Genomic DNA, 24,374 nt, shown 5'->3' with positions numbered 1-24,374 from the left:
TAACAGACAAAAGGTTAGGAGGCTGGATTTGAGCCAAAAGTTGTTTTTATCCCAAGAAAAATTAAACTTCAGAGCAAACAACTTACTTTTGTATTAAAGATCATTGCACATTATAGAAACATTTTGGTTCCAAGGAGAATTAGTCTCAAGTTAAGCAGCCATTTAAAAGGGCTTGTTCTTCATTATAATCAGTGCCTTGCAGTTTGGATAAGTTGTACTCTAATACTTTGTAGCAACTTTGCTACAATTTTTGTTGCAATAAATTATTCCTCAAAAGAAAAATGTAGCTTTGTAGCACGCTTTGGACAAAGGTTAGATCAAAATTACTGGCATGGCAAAATATGGAATCATCATGAATTCCTAGGCATTCTTGAAAGTCCTTTGAGTCCCTTTGTTTTAATCTCATGTAAATAACTGCTGCAGCAACAGTCATGGGAATTCAGAAAAGCCAGCTGTCTTAAAACCTGGAAAATGGGTTCTGCAGAAATCATATTTCCTTCTACTCTGGGAATGGGTATACATTTTTCTCTACTGCACCTTAAGCCATCTAAAAATATGGGCAACTTGATCTGATTTATTTATAGTAAAGTGAGCATGAAGCCACAAAAGTCACACTATTAAGAATTTAAAACTAAGAAAGAGTAGATCCAACTGCTCATTTCACATTTGTTAACACTGGAGTTTATATATCGGAGAAAGATGACCAAATGCAGGTTAATCTTAGCCAGAAACTCCACAGAGAGTAGATATCCACTTCTAGAATTATACTACTAGTGTGAAGCACACCAACATTAAAGAAGAAAGAAGTTATGAAAAGTAAGTCAGTGTTTAAGGAATTTTTATTAAAGCAAGAATTTTATAATCCAAATTACGTTTCTTTGCTCAGCTATCAATTCCACTGTCAACTAAAACAGTGGTGATATTCTGAGCTTTTCCACAGTAAAGAATTACAAAATTAAAGAAAGGAATGCTTTAAATTTTGTACTGTGCTGAAAATTCTTTTCCCCCGGGTTTATAAAACATTAATTTGTATTTTTTATTTTACTATTTTTTTTAAATTTTAAATCAATAGGTAATCTAGGACTAGCATTAGTTTTGCTAGTCCTGGCATTTGCTCTGTACATAAGCTTCCAAGTTTCCTTTCTTTTTTTTATTTATTTTATATTTTGCAATGTTTTTTCTCAATATTTAATAGTTTTTCCATGTTTAGATTATTTTTTCTTCAGTGAAGCGAAGTTCTAGTTTGTAGTCCCAGATCTTTCTGCAAATAAAAACAATATTACTAGCTTTTAAATGTGAAAATGTAACTTGCATTTTTTTATATCCCTTCTATGGCATCAGTTAATATCCTGGAGGCTTCTAGGCACTGAATTGTACCACCATAACCAGTTTGATTCCAACTCCTTCCTATTTTATACAGCAGGCCACAGTCTCCTGAGACCATTATAACCAGGAAATCATAGCAATGGAGAAAGCTTACTAACAATTCCCGAATACAAAGTACTTAAAATATTGTAGAGCTATACAAATCAACATAGCCAGTTCAGGCTGTAAGCTGGGGAAAGCAGTGTTGGCAGAAGTACTATGCCATTCATAGTCACAGAAGAAAAACTGATATCTAAATGACAGCAATAACTGAGTACCAAGTTGGACTAACTAGTAATAATGAAAAGAGACCAACGGTGCAAACATTTCCAGCAGAGCTCCAAGTCATAGATTCATAGATTGTAGAGTCGGAAGGGACCCCGAAGGATCATTGTGTGTCCGATCTCCTGCCCCCGACAGGAAAAAGACCAAGATCAGATGACCCTAGCCAGGTGCCTATCTAGCCTCCTCTTGAAGACCTCCAAGTTAGGTGATAGTACCACCTCTCTTGGCAGCCCATTCCAGATTCTGGCCACTGTGAAAAATTTCTTCACAATGTCTAACCTGAATCTACTCTCCACTAGTTTGTACACATTACTCCTATGAACTCCAAGGGGTGCCCTGGTAAATAGCGCATCTCCAACTCTCTGTTGTCCTCCCTTGATAAACTTATAGGCTGCTACAAGGTCTCCCCTCAGCTGTCTCTTGTGAAGGCTGAAGAGATCCAGATCCTTCAACCTCCCCTTGTAGAGTCTTGCACAGAGGCCCCTAGTCATACAAGTGGCCCTCCTCTGGACCCTCTCCAGATTCTCCACATCCTTCTTGAAGTGCGGCGCCCAGAACTGGACACAGTACTCCAACTGTGGCCTGACCAGTGCCGCACAGAGGGGGAGCATCACCTCCCCCGATCTGTTGGTCATGCATCTGCTAATGCATGATAAGTTGCAACTGGCTTTATTACACTGCTGGCTCATGTTTATCTTGGAGTCAACTAAGTTCACCCAATTTAAGTGAGGGCAAACTTTCTAGGAATATTACCAAATTATGCATCCTTGTTGCTACTACATTTGACAAAAAGTTACAAGAACTTATTTTGCAAGGAACTCACATATTAAACACTTGGAACCCCAGCAGGGTTGTTAACTGCTTTCTGAGCAGCCTCTTTAGCTTGGTGGGCTTGTAGTACGGCTACAGCTTCATCAACCTGATAGAATCAAACAGTCATTAGTCAAAGACCATGCTTTAATCATTTCAATAAATTTATAACAGGGGTGTCAATCTCAACCTGCCCCCGTAGGCCATATCTGAACTGCTAGGTTTCCAATGGGTGGAGCCAGCAGCAGCATCTATGCATGCAGTGGGCCAAGCTGCCACAGGGTAAATGGAGACAAGGGCGAGTAGGGCTGTGTTGGCAAATACTTTTGCTCATCACCCTGCTGCCAGGGGCTTTGTACAAACCCTATGAGGTTTTGTAGTGGGCCCTGCCCCTCAAATTTCCTGACCTACAGGGAACAACTTTGTGGTCTGTAGGTTTGTCACATCCAAGTCAGACGAGACAGCAGCTAAATCGCACACAAATGCAAAATGTCAACTTACCTTCGAACGAAGAGACTCAGGAGACTCGAGCATGTGGAGGAGCTCAGAGTTGTCAATCTCCAACAACATACCGGTGATTTTACCCGCCAGAGTAGGGTGCATGGATTGAATAAGTGGAAACAGCCGTTCACCTAGAAAATATTAAAACTTTGCAGTTGACCATAAATATTAGTCTCTCCCAGCACTAAACACAGCTCTAAAATTTGTTACACGATCTCTGAAGATTTGAATAAATTCTTCAAAAGCATTATGTTTCCAAATGTTCCTGAACACTCAATATACTGAAAAAAACCTCCAAACAAACCTTTCTAAACACAACTGTATAAAAACCAAGTAGCCTTTGATGCAATTAGCAACCAAGCTTACATAAAGTGAAGTCAAGGACTCAAAAGAGTGTTTTCAGGAAAAGAGTGGCCTTCTGACACCTTAAATTACATCGGCCTCAGTCCTTTAGCATAGTGAAATACACCAAAATAAAGTTATGGCTTGGGTATAAATGTTGTCAATTGTCTTATCTTAACCTCCTTTGTCTCGCTCTTGCTAATCAATACCACTTTTTCCAGGGAACAAGGTACCCTCCTGTAGCTGCTCCTTTTGGAAGATAAACTGAGGGTTGCTAGTCAACCGCCACAAGGTGAAAGACAGCAAATAATTCCTTTGTTTTAATGATTAGTCATGCTACATTTTCTTATGTAACTTTCAAAACACTTTTGTAACTGATCAGAAGTGCACAGTTTTAGAAGAGCCAAAGGATATTTAATTTCTACTACAGGGCAGCCAGGTGAGATAGTATATACATACCTAACATCTGCTTTTGTTCTTGTGGAGGAGCAGAAGCCAACATGGAAGCAGTCAATGGTTCCTGACCTTGCACATGGACAGCAGGCTGCAAGTGAATGTATACCACTGTACTTTAATGTTAAGAATCTAACACAACTATCTACAACTTAAAATGTAGAATTTTTATACCTCAACAACCTAGTCATATTTTTGACAGGTAAGCTGACATAATTATAGGGGAAAACCATGTCCAAGTCATTATGCTGGTGAGAGATGAGTGATATTGGAGGCTCATCAGTGCTTAGTCAACTCACTGAGGATCATAAGTTATATAAGGGAAAAACAGGCTGACGGTTTAATCACCATGCACAGAATATCCTCCCCCAAGTAGGCTTGAAATATATTTTAAACCTCAAGTTTACAGCCCTGGTTCCTACAATCAGGTGGCAAATTCTGGATTATTTGGGTGCAACTTATCCAGCAAAGCCACATCAACAGGAAGATTCAAGACAACTTAACAGCAGAATAAATAGCAAGCTGTTCCCAACATATTTTAGACTCATGAAAATATGGCCCAGTAAGGCAACCTGCAACTTTAATGACCCAGTGATGAGAGCAACGCCTTAATTATGATACGGATTTGGAAGAAAAGCTTGACACAGCAAAAATATTACTTGGCTCCCATAAAAGACTACATACCTGCTGCATAGCAACCTGTGGCTGTGTGTTAAGATGTTGCTGAGGGTTACGAACACCAGCAGCATACTTGTACTGTGGAACTGTGCGCACAGCAGGAGTGGCTGCAGTAGCTGCTGCTGCAGGACGCGGACCCATCGTTTGTGTTGATGTATTAGCTGGAAAGATGGCATGATTTTATATCTAAACAATTCCATTTCTATAAAGCTTACACTTTATGCAAGTTGTTTAAATGGGCACAGAATTGGGACAGTATTGAATACTGGTTTTACTATTACTACAATTCACAGGAACTTAGTTAAAAGTGTGGCAGTAAAAGTCACCTGCAAGTTCAAAACCAAGCCTGTCAAGTATTAATTTTCCCATAATTTTGCTTTCAACTTGTTTTTGTTATACACAATGAAAAATACTGGTTACAGAAATGCGCACTTGAATTTTATTTCACTACCACCACCACAACTTCACTGGTTTCCACATTCTGCACTTGCTGGTGCTAGGTATGCATGTTGTACACATGATGACAGCTGAACACAAAGTGAGGCCACAACAATGCGTTAACAGCTAAGAACACAGGCTTTCCCAGTACAGCAAAAGCTGTTATCCGGCACCCAAGGGAAATGGGGGGTGCCAGATAACAAAATATAACTGAGGCCTGAACAGGCGTTTTTGCCTGTTTGGGCTGCTGCCTCTCCCGCCATGTCCAGGGCATCACTGCCCCTCCCTTGGGCCGTGAGCAGGCTGCTTTGCCCTGGGCCGTGAGGGGTCGGCACTTCCGGTTTCGCTTTTACCTTACAAGCTGGCATGCTGGTTAATAGAGCGTGCCGACTTGCGAGGTGCCAGATAACAGCTTTAACTGCATTATTTTCTAGGTGACCTACTGCAGCAACTACCACGTGCATATTACAGATTCAAGCAGGAGGACAAGGCTGTCCATGCAACACTTTAAACAAGTGGTCCTCATTATGAAAGTGCACTGAATAAATTAATGGTGTAAAAAAACTTGGGGATTAAATAATTAAGACTACATAAGGATTGACTAAAGAAACAGAAAACATAAGTTAAGAGTGGAAAGAAATATATAGCCTCTCCTAGATATTACAGGTCAGCCTCAATAGTGTGGTCTTGACAGGGGTACATTCAAGAACAAGAGCAGATAACAAATCACTCATTACTTCTTCATTAGTAGGGGGAGACAGTTAAAGTATGACATGAATTACAGCCATAAGAAAAGAAACAGGATCAAAGAGAGCAGAAGTCACCTAAACCACCTAATCCATCCTGGATATTGTTGAAGCATAACTGTATTGTGGTCATTAGAAAACCAGAAAAGGGAGAAAAGCACCATTAGCTAGCTTCAAACAATCTTTTGAAAGCTTATTCAAGTGCTAGCAAAAACTCTGCAAGTGTGACAACTGAGTTATACACCTAACTGAAGAGGGATTCTGGTGTAGTACTACAGAGGAATGGACACTTAAAAAAAAAACACCCTGAAACTCACCAACACGTTGTGCTGACATGACTCGTGGAACTTGTGAAGAAGCTGGTCTCATGGTACTAAATGGTGGTCTGGGAGCTGCTGGGCGGATAGCACCAGGCATGTTCTGGAAAGCTGTATGTAAAACATTAATATTTTGATTGCATTATAGATAGCTTAGTGACAAGGAAAGGTTATTCGTTTCCCTTGTAGTGATTTTATGCCATTACCCACAATATTCCAGGTAAAGGAATGGAGAAATTAATTTCTTTGGGAATTGACATTCAATCCTGAGACAATTTAGGGCAAAACTGGTAAGCAGATTTTGCTGAGTTTAATGACAGCAATTTAGCTTGCAAATTATTATAAACAAGAGAAGGATCTTAAATTATCACTAACATGCAGTTAAATACAAACAAGACCTACAACTAGTGTACAATTTTTCTACCCACTACGTGTCATGAACAATACATATGTCCAAGTTAGCACCATCTAGATAACTCTTTACTAGAGCAAAGTATTCCAATTAACTCTCCCTTATTCAGAAGAACAACAGAGGAAGCTACTTACGATGAGGTCTGGCACCCTGAGCAGTCCAGCGAGGACTTGGTCTGAGTTGAGCAAGTTGGCTAGTAGGATAGTATGCAGCACGGTTCTGGGTCTGTCAAGAAATATAAATTAAAGTATCTGCTTCATTCTTGTATACCCAAGTACTTTCTATGAACCTTCTTATGTTTCAGAAAAATCTGACCTTAAGTTTATTCAGTATGAGCCAGAAACACTTTAAAATATATCACTGAGCTTGCTTTTAAAAATCTTCACAGGCTGCATTTAGTCCAGCACCAAACACACTACTTTTTATGCATTTAAACACAACACTGCATGTATTCCATTTAGTTACATTTACTGCTGAATCTAAGCAGAATCTACACACTGTGAAGAACATTTGTATACATACCTGTGGGATAGCTGCCATGAAATAACCTGAAGGAGGTGCTGGCTGGTAGGGGTTGATTACAGGATTGGGTACTGCTCTTACACTTGCCATTCTCTGCATATACTGGTTGGTGAGATGAGCCTGGCGTTCCTCTTTACGTTGAGCTAGAGCTACATATAATGGCTTAGTGGCCACAATTCTGCCATTCATTTCTGTGACAGCTTTGGTGGCTTCTTCTGGTGAAGAAAAGCATACAAACCCAAACCCTTTGCTGCGGCCACCTTCCATCATGACCTGCCAAAACAACGTGCAGTTTTAAAACAAATTTGGGGCAGGAAACATCATTTGGTAATGACATCACCTAGATTCAAAGTACATAAATAATATTTTGCATATCTGCAAGGACAGACCATCTAAAAAGTACTTCTTAAATTCTGAGATGCAAGAATAAACTCAATGACAATACTACCTTCTGCTAAGGAAATAGCGTCCCATCCCAGTTTAGTGCAATTAAACCATTTCAATTTTTTGATCTAACCTAGTTTTAAGACAAAGTCAGATCATCAACTTCAACCTTATATGGAGGAACACCCAATTAAAAGTTATTTTGATCATCACTGCCGAATATAATGGCTCTGCCAGCTTCCATACCCAAACTGAAAACAACAAAAAATAATGTATTCGTTTTCAGCCAGCTGGTTCATCTAATAACAAGCCAGTTTTCCAGCAATTCAAGTGAAATCAGTCTTATTAGATGGTAACAGTAAAAAAAACACATCATTACATGGAATTTTCTTTTAAAATTAAATGTCCTGTCAATATCTGGACAGGCTGATTTCTGAACCTTATGTGGTCGATTATTATTATCCATAATGCACAAAAACAAAAAAACAAGTAAATGGCAGTGCATGCAGAGGTTCATAAATATGAATGTAATACACCAGAGGTTTATGTCCGTATTACTTTTTTAAAGTACCCTGAAAAGAAGTGCATGTACCATAAACTATTTAAACTGCTATTATAAAATAACATCCAGAAAATTATATGAATGCATTTAAAAAACCATGTCAACTAATTTTACCAATGCCAATACTCATATTTAATGACAGCAGTATTTATGGGCTGTTAAGCCATATCTCCACTTCTTACGCTTGCCAGCTGAAGAATTGAATCCCACCATCTCCTCTTGGTTGACACATCCCAACTTTTCTCGCTACAAATATAGTAGTTCCAAAGTTTACTCTACCTTTGCACTCGTGATTGTGCCAAATGGAGAAAATTCTTTTCGTAGACGCTCATCATCAATCCCATCATCAAGATTTTTCACATAAAGGTTTACTCCCTTAAAAAAAAAAAAATATTATTCTGAAAGTAGGCAAACTAGCTGAGTTAAAAAGATTATGTAAAATAAGCTTGTGTATTCAATTTAAAAATAACCTGATATCTGGTGATCCTGTCCTGCTTCATTTGCTCAAATTTGCGCTTGAGCTCTGTTTGCCTTTCCACTTTTTTCTGGGCCCGGCCTACATAGATTTGCTTTCCATTGAGTTCTTTCCCATTCATCTCATCCACAGCCTTCAAAAATTAAAAACAAAGGGTTGCTAACACTCTCTCTGTTGCTAATGAATAAAGTTTAAATGCATATAAATAAAGCCACCAACAAAAAAAGCTAAAGAAAGCTTGAATATGGGTAGAATCAAAGCCACCCTCAAAACTTTCAGAACCATATTTTATTAAACTTTCTTAGATGTTCTTTGATCAACATATGGGTTATTTATTTAGAAAATGCAAATCCACAGAGCCAAGCGATAGCCTCCTCGTTAACTGAGTTCAAAGTTATTAAACCGTTTCTTAGTTTGTAGAGAGGACACTCCTCAAAGTGCAACATTGTTTGCATCTCTCCACAAGACCACAATGGGTTAAGCACTGAGGCCCCAGCAGCAGAGGTGCTTGGCCTGTCCTGAACCTGTTTAGAGACCACTCTTGCCACATTAATTAAAAACCAGGAAGTTGACAAGTGGGGTTTGTCACAAAAAACTTGTTTGTGACTTCCCATGTTTCCCATTCCTTGATCCAAAAGGTATCTGCAGACAGATCCTGATCTGGGAGGTTGCTCCATAAGGGGCGTCACAAGGAAAGGGGGTCCTTGGGTGAATTAAACGTATCATTGTAAAGTGGTAGCTGAGATACAGCATGAATAGTTTCAACCAGCTTTCAAGTCATCATCAACATATGGGTTAAAGAAAAATTATAAGGAAACAGAAATACAGAACTCTATTCTTGTAAAATGTAGTATATTCAAAAGAACACTAAAGGTATCCAGAAGAAGCCATGTCTTTAGCCCTTTTTGAAAAAAATCACTGCATGCAAAGAAAAGCAAACTAAAGGGAGATTATGGGTTTAAGTATCAACAATTTAAGTCTTATCTTTCCTTGTCAAAAACAACAGCTAGCATTACCGTAGTTTGAAAATTTGGGAAAAAAAATCCTCCTCTTGCCCCCCATTTGATATCAAGTACATTTGATGCCACATAGTACAATACATTCCCCTTATTTCTCCTCTCTCTCAGACAAAGCAGAAAATTACTTGAAAGTCTGAGAAATGGACTGTAAAACCACAAAAAACAAGGGCATTCAGAGGTGCAGGTAACAAAATATTGTTTTCAAAACTGTAAACAATGAGTTTACTGAGTCTCCCTTACAAGCAGCCTCTAGCACAGGCACATTCCACAAATTAAAAAAAAAAAACAAATTTACTGGATTACACTTTCACAAGTTAGAGCTATTTTATACTCATTTACCCAATATCCTGAAATCTCTTGCCTATTATGCAGATACACTATATATGAAAGAACCACATTCCACAAGTGTTTACACCTAAAACAGCAGCAGACAAATAACTGAACTAGGAATACATAGAAATCAAAACGTTCTAGGCTTAAAAAGCGAAGATTTATTCTAATCTATTGGCTATATGTTTTTTATTGGTGACAACTGAGGGAAAGCACATTTTGTTCGTTGTTTTGATTTGTTCTTTTCTGCTTAGTTTGTCATCTTAATGCAAGGCACTTACTGCCACTAAACCAATGCATCAAAACCACCCAGGCCAAAAATGGAAACCGTGAAGCATGCTGCCCTCTCAGACAAATACTCATGTAAAGGGCAAGGTTACAAAGTTACTCTCCAGAGTAAAAGCCACATTACAAAGTTGGTATTGCTGTCATATTTTCATATCCAGTGTACACAAATTTACAATCTATGGGGCCCTGTCTAACGTCCAACACTGCGGGGCCCATCAGAGATGATTTTTTTCACCTTGCACATCAACAGTAATAGAGCCTACATAAGATCAAATTATGCCCTGTTTATTCACCGAGATGTGTATAGGTACAGTTGTGAACTGCAACTGTAGTTCAAAGAACTGCTGAAATAAACAGAGAATGGAGCTTTGAGGTCACTTGTCATAGCTGTGCTGGTTCTACAAAGCAAAAAGAAATTAAATACCACAAATCTTTTTTGTCATTAAAACAATCAAATAAGACTGTGTATATACCAGGAGGTGTTTTTCTTGAGAAACTGCCATTCTAAATTATCTTCAAAGCACAATGCTTTTCTCTGCCCTCCTGTCAGAGCTCCATATGGCTCTTAAGTATACTGATATATCTGCTACATTTATGGCCAGTGTCAGTTCAAGATCAGCTGAACTGGCAGAATCAGCTATTTTAGCAATCTTCTTGAACTTTCCCATGTAGAAGTGTGCTCTTGACTTCAGACCATTATTCCAAGTGAGAAAAAGAATGTTACATGAAGATGCAGTATATCTGCTGAACATGCTTTTGTATGAAGCTCAAACATAATCCTTGTTGAATATGGAAATCTCCACAGAATGCAAAACTATTAATATCCAAGACTCAAAAAATTATCTGTCTCCCAAAATGATATATTAAAAGGAAAAAAAAAAGCCCCTGCTCAAACTTACTTTCTGGGCATCTTCATGTCTTTCAAAACTAACAAAGCCAAAGCCTTTGGATTTTCCACTCTCATCGGTCATAACTTTCACACTTAAGGCAGGCCCTGAAAAAAATCCAAAAAGCACACAATATTTATTCTGTACATAGATTTGGTCTTCTGTTTGGAAGTCTTAGTGCTCCCTGAAAGAAGTCATTATTATGAAAACTCCAGTAGTAGCATTATTTCCTAGTTAATACCATGGGATGTTACAAAATACACTCTCCAGTTGAAGTTCTATATTTTCCATAAAAAGCTATTTTAACTAAATTATTTTTACTTTTAGAATACAGGTTTCTTAGATATTTATTATTATAAAGAAAAATAGCTTGTTCCCAAAGAATTTACTTTTTTTTTTTTTTATTAGCTTGCATTCAAATATAGCATACATTTCATCAGTGATATTCCAAAAATCAAGTCGTTTTTAAATGTACTGGTTCCTCCCTTAAAGGATACTGGAGCATCTCTACAGTTCTCAGGATCAGAACCTATAACCAACTTCTGGGATGATTTACAGAGATGCCTGCTGATGCAGAAGTGCCCCCCAGAATGTTCTTTTAATGTTTTCATTTCAGTGCTTGCCCTCTCACCCTACACCTGATTGGTGGAGGAGCCCTGATGGCTGGACCATTTGCAGCTGTTTTAAATGTGTTGCAGTTGTCACATTCCCGGTGATCAGTGGCAAAACAGCCTGGCTGCAGGGCCCCTCCACCAATCAGGTGGAGGAGGGCAAGCATTCCAACACAATTTAGAGATCCCTATGCATGGGTCCTTAATTCATGGTTTACTGATACCCAACATATTGCATGCAAGACTAATTTCCTGCAACTATAAGGAATGTGAACAGTTAAAATGAAGCTGACAATTACAGCAAAATTTTGTCAGCAGCATGTTACTGCCTCAGCATTGCTGCCCAAGGGCCAGTAAAGGTTTGGGTCTAGTAAAAAAAAAAAGATTCTTGGCTAAAATTTTCCAAATACAGGTGCCTAACATTAAATGTAATACTTGAAGTAGCCCCATTTCCTATGGAAATGGACTGGAGCTCTGCATTTCTGCAAATAAATGACTTAATACTGAAACCAATCTTTATTTGACTGAAGATGGCAGTTAAATTTAACATGAAAAAATATTTTATAAAGAATTTAACTGATAATACTCTAAGAATTTACTAACTTAAATGGTGTTTTACTTTATTTCCACAATATATTTGTACCAGAAACTGAATTAGTAACACCCCATCATGGCTGCCTGATCCTTCCCATCAAAGCAACTAAAAGTCAAAAACTGAAATTTTTCTCACTAAGTTGTTGCCTCATTTTGACCCATTCAGCTAAAATGGGTCAACCATTTGAGAGAATGAGGTTAAAATAAAATACACTTGTCTTGGCCACATTAAAAACTTCTGGCAAGCTTTCCAGTGAAACTCTCTAGAGCCCCATTCTTTGCAGCAAGGATTCGAGATGTTGCAAAGTCACAGTTTGTGTGAAGGATGCATCTCCTCCCCACCCCCGGGCTTACAAAATACATCCAAATCTGTTTAAAGATACAAGCCTGAAGGGGAAAAAAAAAAAAGGTTCACACAGGCTCCCTAACACATCTCAGAAATCAAATTTCTGAAAGCGTTCACCTACAATACACATGCTCCAGCCTAGGGCCAAGCAGGTGCTTGTAAAGTCAGTTGTAGGCTGCTATGCCTTGTCCATGTTCAGGCAACTGAGAGACTATTTCCTGGCTCTCAGGTCTCCAAAACACTCCTGCTGGACTCCAGCAAATGTGAAAAAGGTAGTGGCTAATTCAAATGCAAAGGGAACAAGAGCTATAATGTAACGAATTTAGACTAGAAAGAGCAGGAGTCAAGCTAAGACTGGAAGGAAGAGCAAGGAAATGGCAACTGACAAAGCAATGAGGTATACTGGTAGTCAGAAAGACAGGGTGGTATACAATCTGTAGTAAATGGAGAACTGTGAATAGAAAAGAAAGAGAACTGGAACAAAGGTAGGGTGAGAGGGGCTAGGACAACAGGTGTCACACTTAGGAAAATAAGCAGGAGAGTCTGTGCTCACTATAGTACAATGTCTTCCAAAGCCTGTAGTTCTCCTTTTCAAAGTGACAACATGTGTATGCACTATGAACTACTGTCTGAAGGCGTTGTCCCTCCTGTATGACATATAGCATTAATAGCACATAGTGATCCATATAAAACAGAACTAGAATTTCAAGTTTTGGATACTTGGCTCTGTCCCTTATAAGGATTGTCAGATGTTTTCTTCTGTAATTAGTAGTTGTAGCTTAATAATACAACATAATAGAATATAGGTTAATAGAGTGCATTTGGTATATTTAAGGTTTTAACATTGCTCACTAAAAGCAATACACCATATGAATTACTAAGCAATAGAGCACCGATACAGATCTGAAACCATAAGTAGCATTAGTAATAAAGATAGAACTTGACATTTGTCACTGATATTGCTGATAAAGTTTTACACATTTCCATATTTAATTCAGCAGGCAAACAACTTGAGAAGAACTCATAGATATGCCATGCAAACAAGGAAAATGCAAAAAATCCACCAAGATTGCCTATATATAAAATTTATCATGAAAGTTTTAAGACATTACCAAACTTGCCAAAGAGTTCCTTAAGTCTTTCGTCATCCATGTCTTCTCCAAAATTTTTGATGTAAACATTAGTAAATTCCTTAGCTCTAGCTCCAAGTTCTGCCTCACGTTCTTTACGAGATTTAAACCTTCCAACAAATCTAGTTTCAGGAAAACAAATAAATCTTTATGTAAAATAAATCTTTGTGTATTCAAGATTTCACCTCTATCATATAAACCAAAACTGTGCCAGAGAAATATTTGATTATGATTTGTTCTTAAGTGCAGTTCTTCTCAATACACAATAATAAGCAAGAAACTCCCAGATGAAAGATATAACTTTATTTGAAAAACAATTACTCTGCCCCTGGCTATCTTGATCTATTTATCACAGTTACTATGATAAACAACCCTGCTAGCAGCTTGATGAGGTTTTAATTTTTGTTGGTCAAGTTTAACTTTTCCTCACAAGTAATCAACTGGGAAAGTCTTGGATGACTGTTAAAACAGTCTAACTTCAGCATTTTGTGCTGTACTGACATGGTCTGTAGCCTTAAAACATTGTTTCCATATTGTTTCTCTAAAAGTCCATCCTACCACTCATAAACAAAAGCTGCCAGGAGAGGGTTTGTTTTTACAAGTCAACAGCCAATACCACAATACAGTCAGTCATTACTGTCAAGGGAGGAATGTGCTCTTTCAGGAGAGCCTTCTCTACCCCAAGGAACCATTTTGGTATGGTAACTACTCACAAAGCTGTATTTGTGACTCTACTAAATTTTAGCTATCTGATTTTGTTTAAAGCTGAGTAACCTGCAAAGCTGTCCCAGTGGATACAACACAGATGTGTAAAGTGACTCCACATATTTTGGTAAAGGTTGATGACTTGACCTCATGTGTAGTTATATCTGGATATTAATATTGATGATGCAAGTACTGCAACAATCTACACTGTAAGATCAACTGTTTAATCCACTTTAAAAGCTGCAGCTTAAAACAGAATTTTAAAGAAAAGAGTTTTTATGGTGGACTAAACCAGGTTAAAATTAAAGGCGTTCAAGCTAATAATTACTAGTGGAACTGTTAGGCTAGTTAAAGTGTAAGTAGAGAAGGAACTGCTATTAAGAAAAAACCACCACAGCATATCTATCTATTAAATGGTTCAATTAAAAAAAACCCCCATAGTACAAAACTATTTGAGAAGTCGTACACAGCCTTTTCTACAGAGAGAGAGATACATGCCTCTATAGGATAGAGCCTCCCTCGGTGCTACACTCCTCTTCTTCTATGCAAAAAATTTAGATGTTAACAGGAAAAGAAAATTTGCCCAGGAGAGTACTGTCGATGCTGATTTTCTATTATCCATATTTTCCCAAGACACCGCTCCTCTTCTCTAACCCAAAGATTATTACAGTCATGCTTGTTGGACACATTGGTTTTTACAAGTAAACTGGTAAGAACACCCTAACGTTTAAGCATCATTTGCAATACCATTCAGTTTCCATTAGCCTAGGAAGCAAGAACCCAAGGGTCAAATGAGAACTTTTCCTACATCTTGAATGCAGATTCCAATAGTTTAAACTGTTCTTCACTGATGCAAGCACAAGAGTCTGGTTGGATTTAAAATGTTTATCCAATATATACTAGCAACAGTTTAAAAGCACCCTAAGTGGAAAACAATTATTTGCAGCATATAAATAAAAACAAATAAAACTGAATATATCATAAACAAAAGGAAGCAAGAAACACTGTTTACATCCCAATTCTCAATACCCTAGCTACAATATCATCTCAAAACACAAAACTAAAGCTGATTTTCTTGTTAAGATTCCATTTTATCCACATTTTTCATATTCTTCTTGCCATCAGTATATGTAATCAACATCTTAAAGTATATATCAATACATTTTTTAACTAATCCCTTTAAAATAAGCAACATATTTTGAATTATTTGCCTTTTCTAGGTGTACATCACAGTCCCAATGCAGACTGAATTTCAGTCTGTCAAGAAGCCTCAAATATCTATTTATGTACTTACACTTTGCGGTCGTTAAGCAGCATACCATTCATTTTTTCAATAGCTCTTTCAGCAGCTTCTTGTGTCTCAAAATGTACAAATCCATAGCCCTTAGATCCATTTTCATCACAAACCACCTATTAAAGAAGAGAGTCTGTTGTAATGCTTGTGAAATAGCTCAACTGTGGTTTTGCTGTTTCTGACATCACATCATTGTGCACACCAGTGATTTGCCACTTACCTTACAAGAGAGGATGTTTCCAAAAGCAGAAAATGTATCATACAAAGCTTTATTATCAATGGATTTATCCAAGTTTTTGATGAAAATGTTTCCAACACCACTTTTGCGCAAAGATGGATCACGCTGAGACCACATAATGCGCACCGGCTTGCCCTTAATGACATCAAAGTTCATGGTATCCAAAGCTCGTTCAGCTGGAAAAAGACATACTAATGTTAGCGAGAAGTGCTAAGTTATTATCTTAATAGACATAATAATCTTACTTTAAAAATTCATTAATTCTTTCTATAATTTAATCCAGTAGAAATTTATCCCATTCTCACCCACCGCTAAAATATAACTTGAATATTGCAACAACAAAAAAAGTATGGATATTAAAATTAAATTTTAAGTTTCCTCTATTTTAACTCCATTTTGCCAGAGAAGACATACAAATTGGCTGGTTGAGTGGCAGAACTCTCTCTGCTCCAGGAACAATCATATTCAGAATATGGAAGAAAGACTATATCAATGGGTGACACGTATGGTCAAGTCTATGCTAGAGAAGGTTTGGCCACTATAGTAGAAGTTGGCAATGTTTTTGGCCAGAGTGCCAAGAACACTGCAACTGTGATCCATGCCCTTGGCTTGGTGCACCAGGGGCAGATGTTGGGGGAGATGCAAGAGCCCTGATACTTGTCGTTGGCAGTGGGTGCATACACACATCCAGTAGAATGGGGGCAGGGGGGTGTTGCACTGCCCCGGCCCCTTTCCCACCCAAGGCACATGTGCACCCACTGCTGCCAGAGGCCGGCTGGGGGCTCTGGATCCCTGGCACTGGCTGCACACATACCCAAGATACATGTGCAGCTGATGCTGCGACATAGCTGGTGCTGGGTTCTAGACCCTGATGCAGCTATTTGCAGCCTCCTGGCTTCCTTGCACCCAGCCCAGCTGCAGTGTGCTGAGCAAAACAGCTTCTCATGCCATGCTCTGGCATGTGTGCTGGGGGGTGCCCACCCCTGCACTATAGCTATGCCAGCAAACCCTAACGTAGATACAGTTTATATAAATCAAAACAAAGACAAAAACAAAACCTTTGCTGGGATAAGATTATGCCATTTGCCTGAACAAAACAACTTGTCTAACTGAAGCACTTATATGCTACTATAATGTCTTATACTGGCAAAAGCCCTTGTGTAAAGTATCACCAAAACCAAAACATTTATACCATATCCCTATATTGAAAAACTGTCTAGTGCAGGCCAAGACAGTTTTGTTTCTGCAGCAGTTTCATGTACCCTCTGAGTGCCAAAACAGGTACTTGTAATGGCCTTGCAGGGGACTGAGTAGTGAGAATGTAAAAGTAACACTACTTCTAGTATTGCAGTAACTTAGCAACAGATTTTGCATGTTGCAAAGCTTTAATTTATTAGCACAGATTTTTGTGCTTCTAAAATATTGGTTTTGACTGAAAAGTTTGTGTCTTCTACAATTCCAAGCATAAACTGTTCCTATAGTTTCTGGAAAACATCTGAGCTGCTTTAAGAGGCAAATGAAATGCACTATTTTACACGGGTGGTTAAAAACTAGTCTATTCAGAACTTCATGACTAGCTTTTTTCAAAGAAAACTTGGAATTTGATTTCTAGAAAAATCTCTACTTAAAAATGGACACACAAGAAATGTTCTTCAGTTTCCATAGCATAACACTCCGCAGTAGTAACATGGCAAGACGTAACAGGCATATAGGTAGCAAGTCATGGAGAATGTGTTTAAGCAAGGAATAGGCAAGGTTCCGAGTTACGGTGGATACAGACTTATGGTCTTCTGGACTAGTTTCACACCCATGCCTGTGTGTGTCTGGAGAGGCAGATTAAACAGGAACACTGTTAAATGTCTGAAACCACACCCAGAGGACACCATAAATTATGCTATTTACATGCAGAACAGAACATGACAAAAGCAAAAGCAAAGATGAAGAGCTTTTGATACAAATGCATGACTATACCAAGTTATTTCTCAGTCTTAAACTACTGTTTGCTTCCAGCACCAAAGTCACATCAAGCTTCTCCTTTTAACCTATGAACCCTTACACACCTTAACATTATGACACAAAGCTATGGGGAGAAGTGGACACGCCGGAGGGCAGGGAACAGCTGCAGGCAGACCTGGATAGGTTGGACAAGTGGGCAGAAAACAACAGGATGCAGTTCAACAAGGAGAAATGCAAAGTGCTGCACCTAGGGAGGAAAAATGTCCAGCACACCTACAGCCTAGGGAATGACCTGCTGGGTGGCACAGAGGTGGAAAGGGATCTTGGAGTCCTAGTGGACTCCAAGATGAACATGAGCTGGCAGTGTGACGAAGCCATCAGAAAAGCAAATGGCACTTTATCGTGCATCAGCAGATGCATGACGAATAGGTCCAAGGAGGTGATACTTCCCCTCTATCGGGAGCTGATCAGACCGCAGTTGGAGTACTACGTGGAATTCTGGGCGCCACACTTCAAGAAGGATGCGGATAACCTGGAGATGGTCCAGAGAAGGGCAACTTGTATGGTCAAGGGCCTGCAGACCAAGCCCTACGAGGAGAGGCTAGAGAAACTGGACCTTTTCAGCCTCCGCAAGAGAAGGTTGAGAGGCGACCTTGTGGCTGCCTTTAAGTTCATCACGGGGGCACAGAAGGGAATTGGTGAGGTTTTATTCACCAAGGCACCCCCGGGGGTTACAAGAAACAATGGCCACAAGCTAGCAGAGAGCAGATTTAGATTGGACATTAGGAAGAACTTCTTCACAGTTCGAGTGGCCAAGGTCTGGAACGGGCTCCCAAGGGAGGTGGTGCTCTCCCCTACCCTGGGGGTCTTCAAGAGGAGGTTAGATGAGTATCTAGCTGGGGTCATCTAGACCCAGCACTCTTTCCTGCTTATGCAGGGGGTCGGACTCAATGATCTATTCAGGTCCCTTCCGACCCTAACATCTATGAATCTATGAATTTTTTCAAAGCTTTCTTTACTGCCATTGTCATGCACGAAGGTAACAGGACTTACTAATGAACCAAATGTAGTCAATATAGTATAACCAAATGGTTACAGTTTGTTTTCACAACAAAAAAAGAAAAAGTTTCAATCATCTCAAGTGGTATACTGAGAAAATGTTGATCGAAAACCAGGAACATACTGACAGGCCAGTTTTTTAAAAACCAAACCCTGCACATGCTGACCATTTTTTTTTTTTAAACAGAAAGAAGAATCAACTAGATTAAAAAAAAAAATATCACATTTATTGTCAACTACTTAATAAAAATAAGTTTCATCTGGAAAACCTAACAAAATGAATACTGCTAATATCCTGAGCATTTTTATACTGCTGACTTTAGCCAAGTAGTTAAGATTTTTCTGACCTTAAAAACTTTGTTTTTAACAATTTTGTAATAAAGTGAAAGGGAGAAAGTAGATATCCACCCCACAAAGGGCCTGGGCATGAAAACATTCATTATTAAATAAACTACCATTACAGCTAGAGATTAAGACTTCCTCCCTATATGCCCTTCAAGAGTCACACTTAGCTGGCCATTTTCCACCAAGAAGCGAGACCCCTCAATGACTACGTGATCCAAAGTAGACTATGCTCTGTTGTAACGTGAAGTGGTCAAACTGAAGAAAGACATGTGCTTACATATGAAGTTCAAGGGGGGAAAGGCACTGTCAAAAAAAGCCCTTCAGGGTCACCATTTTGGCATGGCCCAGCACAAAGAACCTGACCAGGCTGATGACACTTTCCTCAGCTGCTTGGTAGAGGACAGAGAAAGCTTACATGCAGGAGAAATCCACATCCCATGCACCAAAGATAACGGGGGGGGGGGGGGGGGGGAGGAGGGAGGGAAAGAAGGCAAGTGGCTGCAGCCAGGGCAGTCAAGGGAGGTATGTGAGTTTTCTCCACCTCCTTCTCACAGAAGGGGCAGGCCACTGATGCCTCTGGGCTACGTGGTGGACAAAGGTGCCAGTGGTCAGGTTACCATGATATAAATAAAATGTTTATACCCTGGCTCTTATCCTTCTTTCTATTCTGTTTTCAGATTTCATGTGAACCTTGAGGTGTCTTTATACAGAAAATGTATTGTACCCTAGAAATAACTAGTATTATTTTCCTTTCATATACACCACCTGTGTGTGCACATTGCACTTACTATAAAAGGGTTGAGGAGAATAGACAAATTCAGTCAGTGGCCTCCTCCGAGAGTCTAAAAGTCTAATGTTACCATCCAATAATTGATAGCCAAATGAAAATAGTGACAGGAATCAATATAGTTCTTACTGGATCAGTGTTTAAATAGCTACCATAAACCAAAGGAAATTAAAATTTGGATAAATTAGTTTGGATGCTTATCTTGCTGGAATCCTTTGACCCTAGCTGACTTCCTGCCCCCTGAGGCAGAGGGCTGGACTTGATGATCTTCAAGGTCCCTTCCAGCCCTAACATCTATGAAATCTAAAACTGCTTAGTAATTGTAGCAAATCAAAAATAATTTCACGACTCCAAGGAGCAGACACGAGATTTGTTTTCTTCTTTTCTTCAGCATTTTTTATGCCTCAATTCCCCAAACATACCAAAACAACCCCTGACCCATTCCTCCTAGGAAGTGTCCACACTGGCCTGTACAAGCATGCTACATACCTCAAGATAACAGCATTCATTTAAGTTAAAATTGTGCAAATTCCTTGCACGTAAAATACAAGTGCTTTTGCCCATCATATACCTGGTCTGCAGAGCCAACACTAGAATCTCAAGCCCTCTCCCCTTCAGACATTTTTGATGCACAGTTTAAATTAATTGCAATTAAAAAAAAAATGAACGTTTAACACTTTTTTCACCTGTGAAACCACTTGGTTTAAATGGAGACCAAAAACACTACAATCAAACTAGGTATCAGTCAGTGACCCACCTTGCTTTGCATCTTAAATGCAGCTAGCAAAATTGACAGCCTTGAATAAATCATTTTAACTTGTTTTCCATAAAGGACTGCACCTTTGTTTTCAAGACAATAACATTCAGTAGTTAACTTATTACCAAATGGCCACACCTACTAAGTTTACCCATGTTATACATTTGCTGATTCAGCTTAAGCTTCTACTGAATGAGTCACCAGTTCCCATTTTAGTTGCAAGTGAGCTGGGACAGTCAACTTCATAACTGACTGTACTGTATTATACATACAGGTAACATGAAATACACCCCCCCTCTTTTTTTTCCTAAAAGTAAAAAGAAAGTTGAAGGATGTATATACAGAAGTGTCTACTTATATGAAAAACTTCTGTGGAACATAATCAATCTATAAATCTCCTTGGCAACAAAAAATGACAACAAAACCACCTGTATTTGTTCAAAATTGTTTCATTTATACTGATCAGACAACAAGACAACCTGGTTTGTCATCCTTGACAACACTGACTCAATCATCAGGCAAGGTGTGGAAATACTTGAATACTTTAAGAAGCTGTCATCAAGCTTAATTAGTGTTTAGAAAGAGCTCTGAGATTTCTGGTTTGTAGGTGCTCTATGTATGAAATTAGACTTCAAATAATACCATTCTAAAAACCCTGACTAATCACTAGCTGTTAATGAAACAAATATGACAAGATTTTAAACTGTAGTTAAGTTAAAATGAGAAAGGCCTGCCACTTGGAATTAAAATAAATAAATAAATAAAAACGAATACTGAAGTAGGAGTCAAGAATGGCATCTGTGCCTCAATTTTAGGTCTGTAAACGGAGTTATTATCTATAAAATTCTTCTACAAATATCACTTTTGGCAGTATTTGCAAATACACTGAATTTTTATTTTAAAGTTACCAGATACGGTTTAAGGATATTTTAAGCACTCTACTGATGGGGGAATAGAACAGTAGAGAAAGATTAGAACTGTCATTTGTGCATTTAATATATTTTTAATTTTTTTTCACTGTTCTGGCTGGAAGGTGTTTTTAACCAACATAATTGCACTACTAAACAAAAACTAAATACAGTAAATATGCAGGGACTTCATATCCCCCAAAAGCCTCAAAGTAATTCCAATTCTTAAAACAATATAATATAGGTTATCCTCTAAAATGTCAAAAGGGCAGCTGTTGACAAGAACAAACAGCTTTGCATTAAGAAAACATCCAACTGAAACTGGAGTGTTAGCTACACTCCCCAGTTAAATATCCACCACAATCCTGTCCCAAAAGTGATAGGATCATCCACAAAATACTAGGCCACTATTTCAGTTCTAGATCAGAGAAGAGTGGTGTTTGAAACACGTCCAACTTCTGCCCCAATATTATTATCAGAAGCACGGTTTGTTTGGAACTATCTTTTTTTGGACTAACAATTTTCTTTTAGTTGGGAAAGAACTTAGATAAGCTTTCAGGTAAAAAAGTGCCCTTCCTCAGGTCTGGAAAAACAAGCAGATACAGCCTAGAAAGACCAAGGAAAATAATGACTTGTCCTTCACTCCATTTAATGTAAATGAAAACAGTCATCTGAAGAAATGGACCTGTGAAGCAAAGAGAAGTTACTAGAAACAGTTACAGGCTAAATAAAGGACAGTTGAAATAAACTTATTTATGTAAAAGAACAGGACCATTCATAAGACCTTACTAATTTGTGATATTGTCCAATACACCAAGAATTATTTTGACTCAACACTTTTTTTTTTTCCTTCTAAGATTTGACTACAGTGTAACTCTCAATGAAGTGAGCTTGAGTTCATGAAAATTCAATACATCTTAATGTTAGGTGCATATCTACCCTCAGTGTAGCCTAACTACAGCTTCATATTCGTTTTATTAGCAGTTAGAAACTAGCTACTCTTTTAAAAGAAGAGGTGGTCCCGAAAGTCTTGCATTTGTTAGAAGCTTAACATTTAAGCCCTCACATTCTATGTACTAGTTAAATAAAATTAAAAGCTCCCTGATGTAGGAGAAAATTGAGAAGAGACTAAAAGGGCTGTAGCTACGATCTAGTAAACGTAGTTGCTGGTGAATTTTATTACATATCTATAAATGCCAATACAGCCAAAAGAACTCTGGTCTGTACTGCGCAGACAGTAAAACAAGCGTAAATTCTAGCATAAAAGCTTATACTGAAATTCAGCTAATCCAAATGTCAGAATTTGGAGCCAAGTGTCTCCATTCTTAATTTTTTCCGAAAACATAACCACAGATGGTTAGCCCTTTCCCAGATCAGCTGTTTCCCAAACCCCGCTTTAGCTGAGCTCTGAAGTTTGCACAGGAGATTTGAAACTTAAAAGGGAGTCATCCAGACACCACGTCCTCTGAAAGAAAACCCTGCCTGGCATATTTCCGCCTCAACTCCTATTTACAGGTCACTTACAAACCCACGGGGAAAAAATTAGTTCCTGATGCGACATAACCTGACCGCGATGCAATGACACGAACTTTTGTGGATCCTGTAAGAGCCCATTATTGAGCAATTCACCAGGAGGACTAAGCACGGTGTCACAATGCTGCCCCGGAGATGAGGCACAACCCCGGTGCCTAAATCACCTCAGCAGGAAGGTCCTGCCTGACAGGCTTGGGAGCTGGTGATGGCCGGACTTCCAAGGGTGGCGCTCTCCAGGCCTCCTTCCTCCCCGCACCCCCCAGGCTGCTCACAGCAGTGGCGTCTTCCCGCGAGCCCAGGCCCAGGCGCACCGACCCGCGGGGACCCCGCTGGGGCCGAGTCCGGCCTCGACCTCTCGCTTTCGATTCCCGGCGAGCGCATGAGGAAGCGTCTTCCCCCCTTCCCCCCCCCGCGCCACGAGGCGCAGCAGCCCCAGGCCGCGTGGGGCCGGCCCGGAAACCCAGCCCCGGCCGGGCCCTGCAGCAGGCCGGAGCCGGGGCGGGGGAGGGGAACATGGCTCCCGCCCGGCGCTCACCGTCGGCGGGCTGCTGGAAGTTGACGTAGGCGTAGCCCAGGGAGCGGCGGGTGATCATGTCCCGGCAGACGCGGATGGACAGGATGGGCCCGGCGGGGCTGAACTTCTCGTACAGCATGGCCTCGGTGACGTCGGGGTGCAGGTCCCCCACGTAGAGCGAGGCCATGGGGTAGCTGGGCGCGCTGGGGTTCATGCTGCCGCCGGCTCCCGCACCAAGGGCTGCGCTGCGGCAGCGGCGGCCGTCGGCGGGTTCGAAACTTAACGGCTGCGCGGGTCCGGGTCCGGGTCCGGGTCGTGGCCTGGCGGGCGGCTCCTCTCGGCTGCGTCGGGTCCGGGGCTTCGCTTCACCGGTGGTTTCGTATCGCCCCGGCCGGTTGCGGGCGGAGGGACGGGGTTTCTTTTTTTTTTTTCTCCTTTTTTTTTTTTTTTTAAAGGGTTGTTTTTTTTTTTAAGGATTTTTGGGGGGGTTTTGCCTTTTTTTTTTAAGGATTTTTTTTTAGTAAGAAATGGTGCGGCGTGTCCGGAGCACACGCACTGCGCACACAGCACCGACGGCGGCCGGGGGACAAGGGGGAGGCCGCCGCCCCGGCCGCGCTCTATATATAGCCGCCCCGCCCCCACCCGCCCCCACCGCACCACACGCCACGCACCGACAGCGCGTACCGCGCAGGCGCGGAGAGTGGGAGGGAGGTGCGTACGGCGTCAGAGCTCGTTGAGAGGGGGAGAGGGAAGGAGGGCAAGGGTGCATGCGCGCCAGGAAGG

General features: G+C 40.0%; 1 protein-coding gene across 2 annotated transcripts; it reads right to left on the bottom strand.

The window, feature by feature from the left end:
• Positions 1-821: 821 nt before the first annotated feature.
• Positions 822-24,178, bottom strand: PABPC1 (poly(A) binding protein cytoplasmic 1). Of its 2 annotated transcripts, none has more exons than XM_006260913.4 (15): positions 23,613-24,178; positions 15,715-15,908; positions 15,495-15,610; positions 13,478-13,617; positions 10,827-10,921; positions 8,286-8,423; positions 8,095-8,190; positions 6,870-7,142; positions 6,482-6,572; positions 5,936-6,046; positions 4,441-4,595; positions 3,763-3,847; positions 2,962-3,092; positions 2,474-2,569; positions 822-1,261 (listed from the first exon to the last, which is right to left on the bottom strand). In XM_006260913.4, exons 1-14 carry the CDS (start codon positions 23,803-23,805, stop codon positions 2,477-2,479), a joined length of 1,911 nt encoding a protein of 636 aa, XP_006260975.1. In that variant the 5' UTR covers positions 23,806-24,178; the 3' UTR covers positions 822-1,261; positions 2,474-2,476. The 2 variants fall into 2 exon arrangements, with proteins under 2 accessions (XP_006260975.1, XP_006260976.1); XM_006260914.4 differs by having other exon boundaries at positions 13,487-13,617.
• Positions 24,179-24,374: the final 196 nt, after the last annotated feature.

The sequence above is a fragment of the Alligator mississippiensis genome, chromosome 3 (assembly GCF_030867095.1).
Source record: "Alligator mississippiensis isolate rAllMis1 chromosome 3, rAllMis1, whole genome shotgun sequence".
In the NCBI taxonomy this organism is placed as follows: domain Eukaryota; kingdom Metazoa; phylum Chordata; order Crocodylia; family Alligatoridae; genus Alligator; species Alligator mississippiensis.
Note: the sequence above shows the minus strand (reverse complement) of the source record. Positions and strands in the feature narration are given on the sequence as shown.

What these genes read in the sequence shown, in the direction of transcription:
- PABPC1 (XM_006260913.4), bottom strand. Translation starts at nt 23,805, where the DNA reads ATGAACCCCAGCGCGCCCAGCTACCCCATGGCCTCGCTCTACGTGGGG. An exon ending in TCATGGCAGCTATCCCACAG is followed by an intron (nt 6,573 to 6,869) that starts GTATGTATACAA and finishes ATTTCTTGACAG; the next exon opens with ACCCAGAACCGTGCTGCATA. An exon ending in AGAACAAAAGCAGATGTTAG is followed by an intron (nt 3,093 to 3,762) that starts GTATGTATATAC and finishes AATATTTTCTAG; the next exon opens with GTGAACGGCTGTTTCCACTT.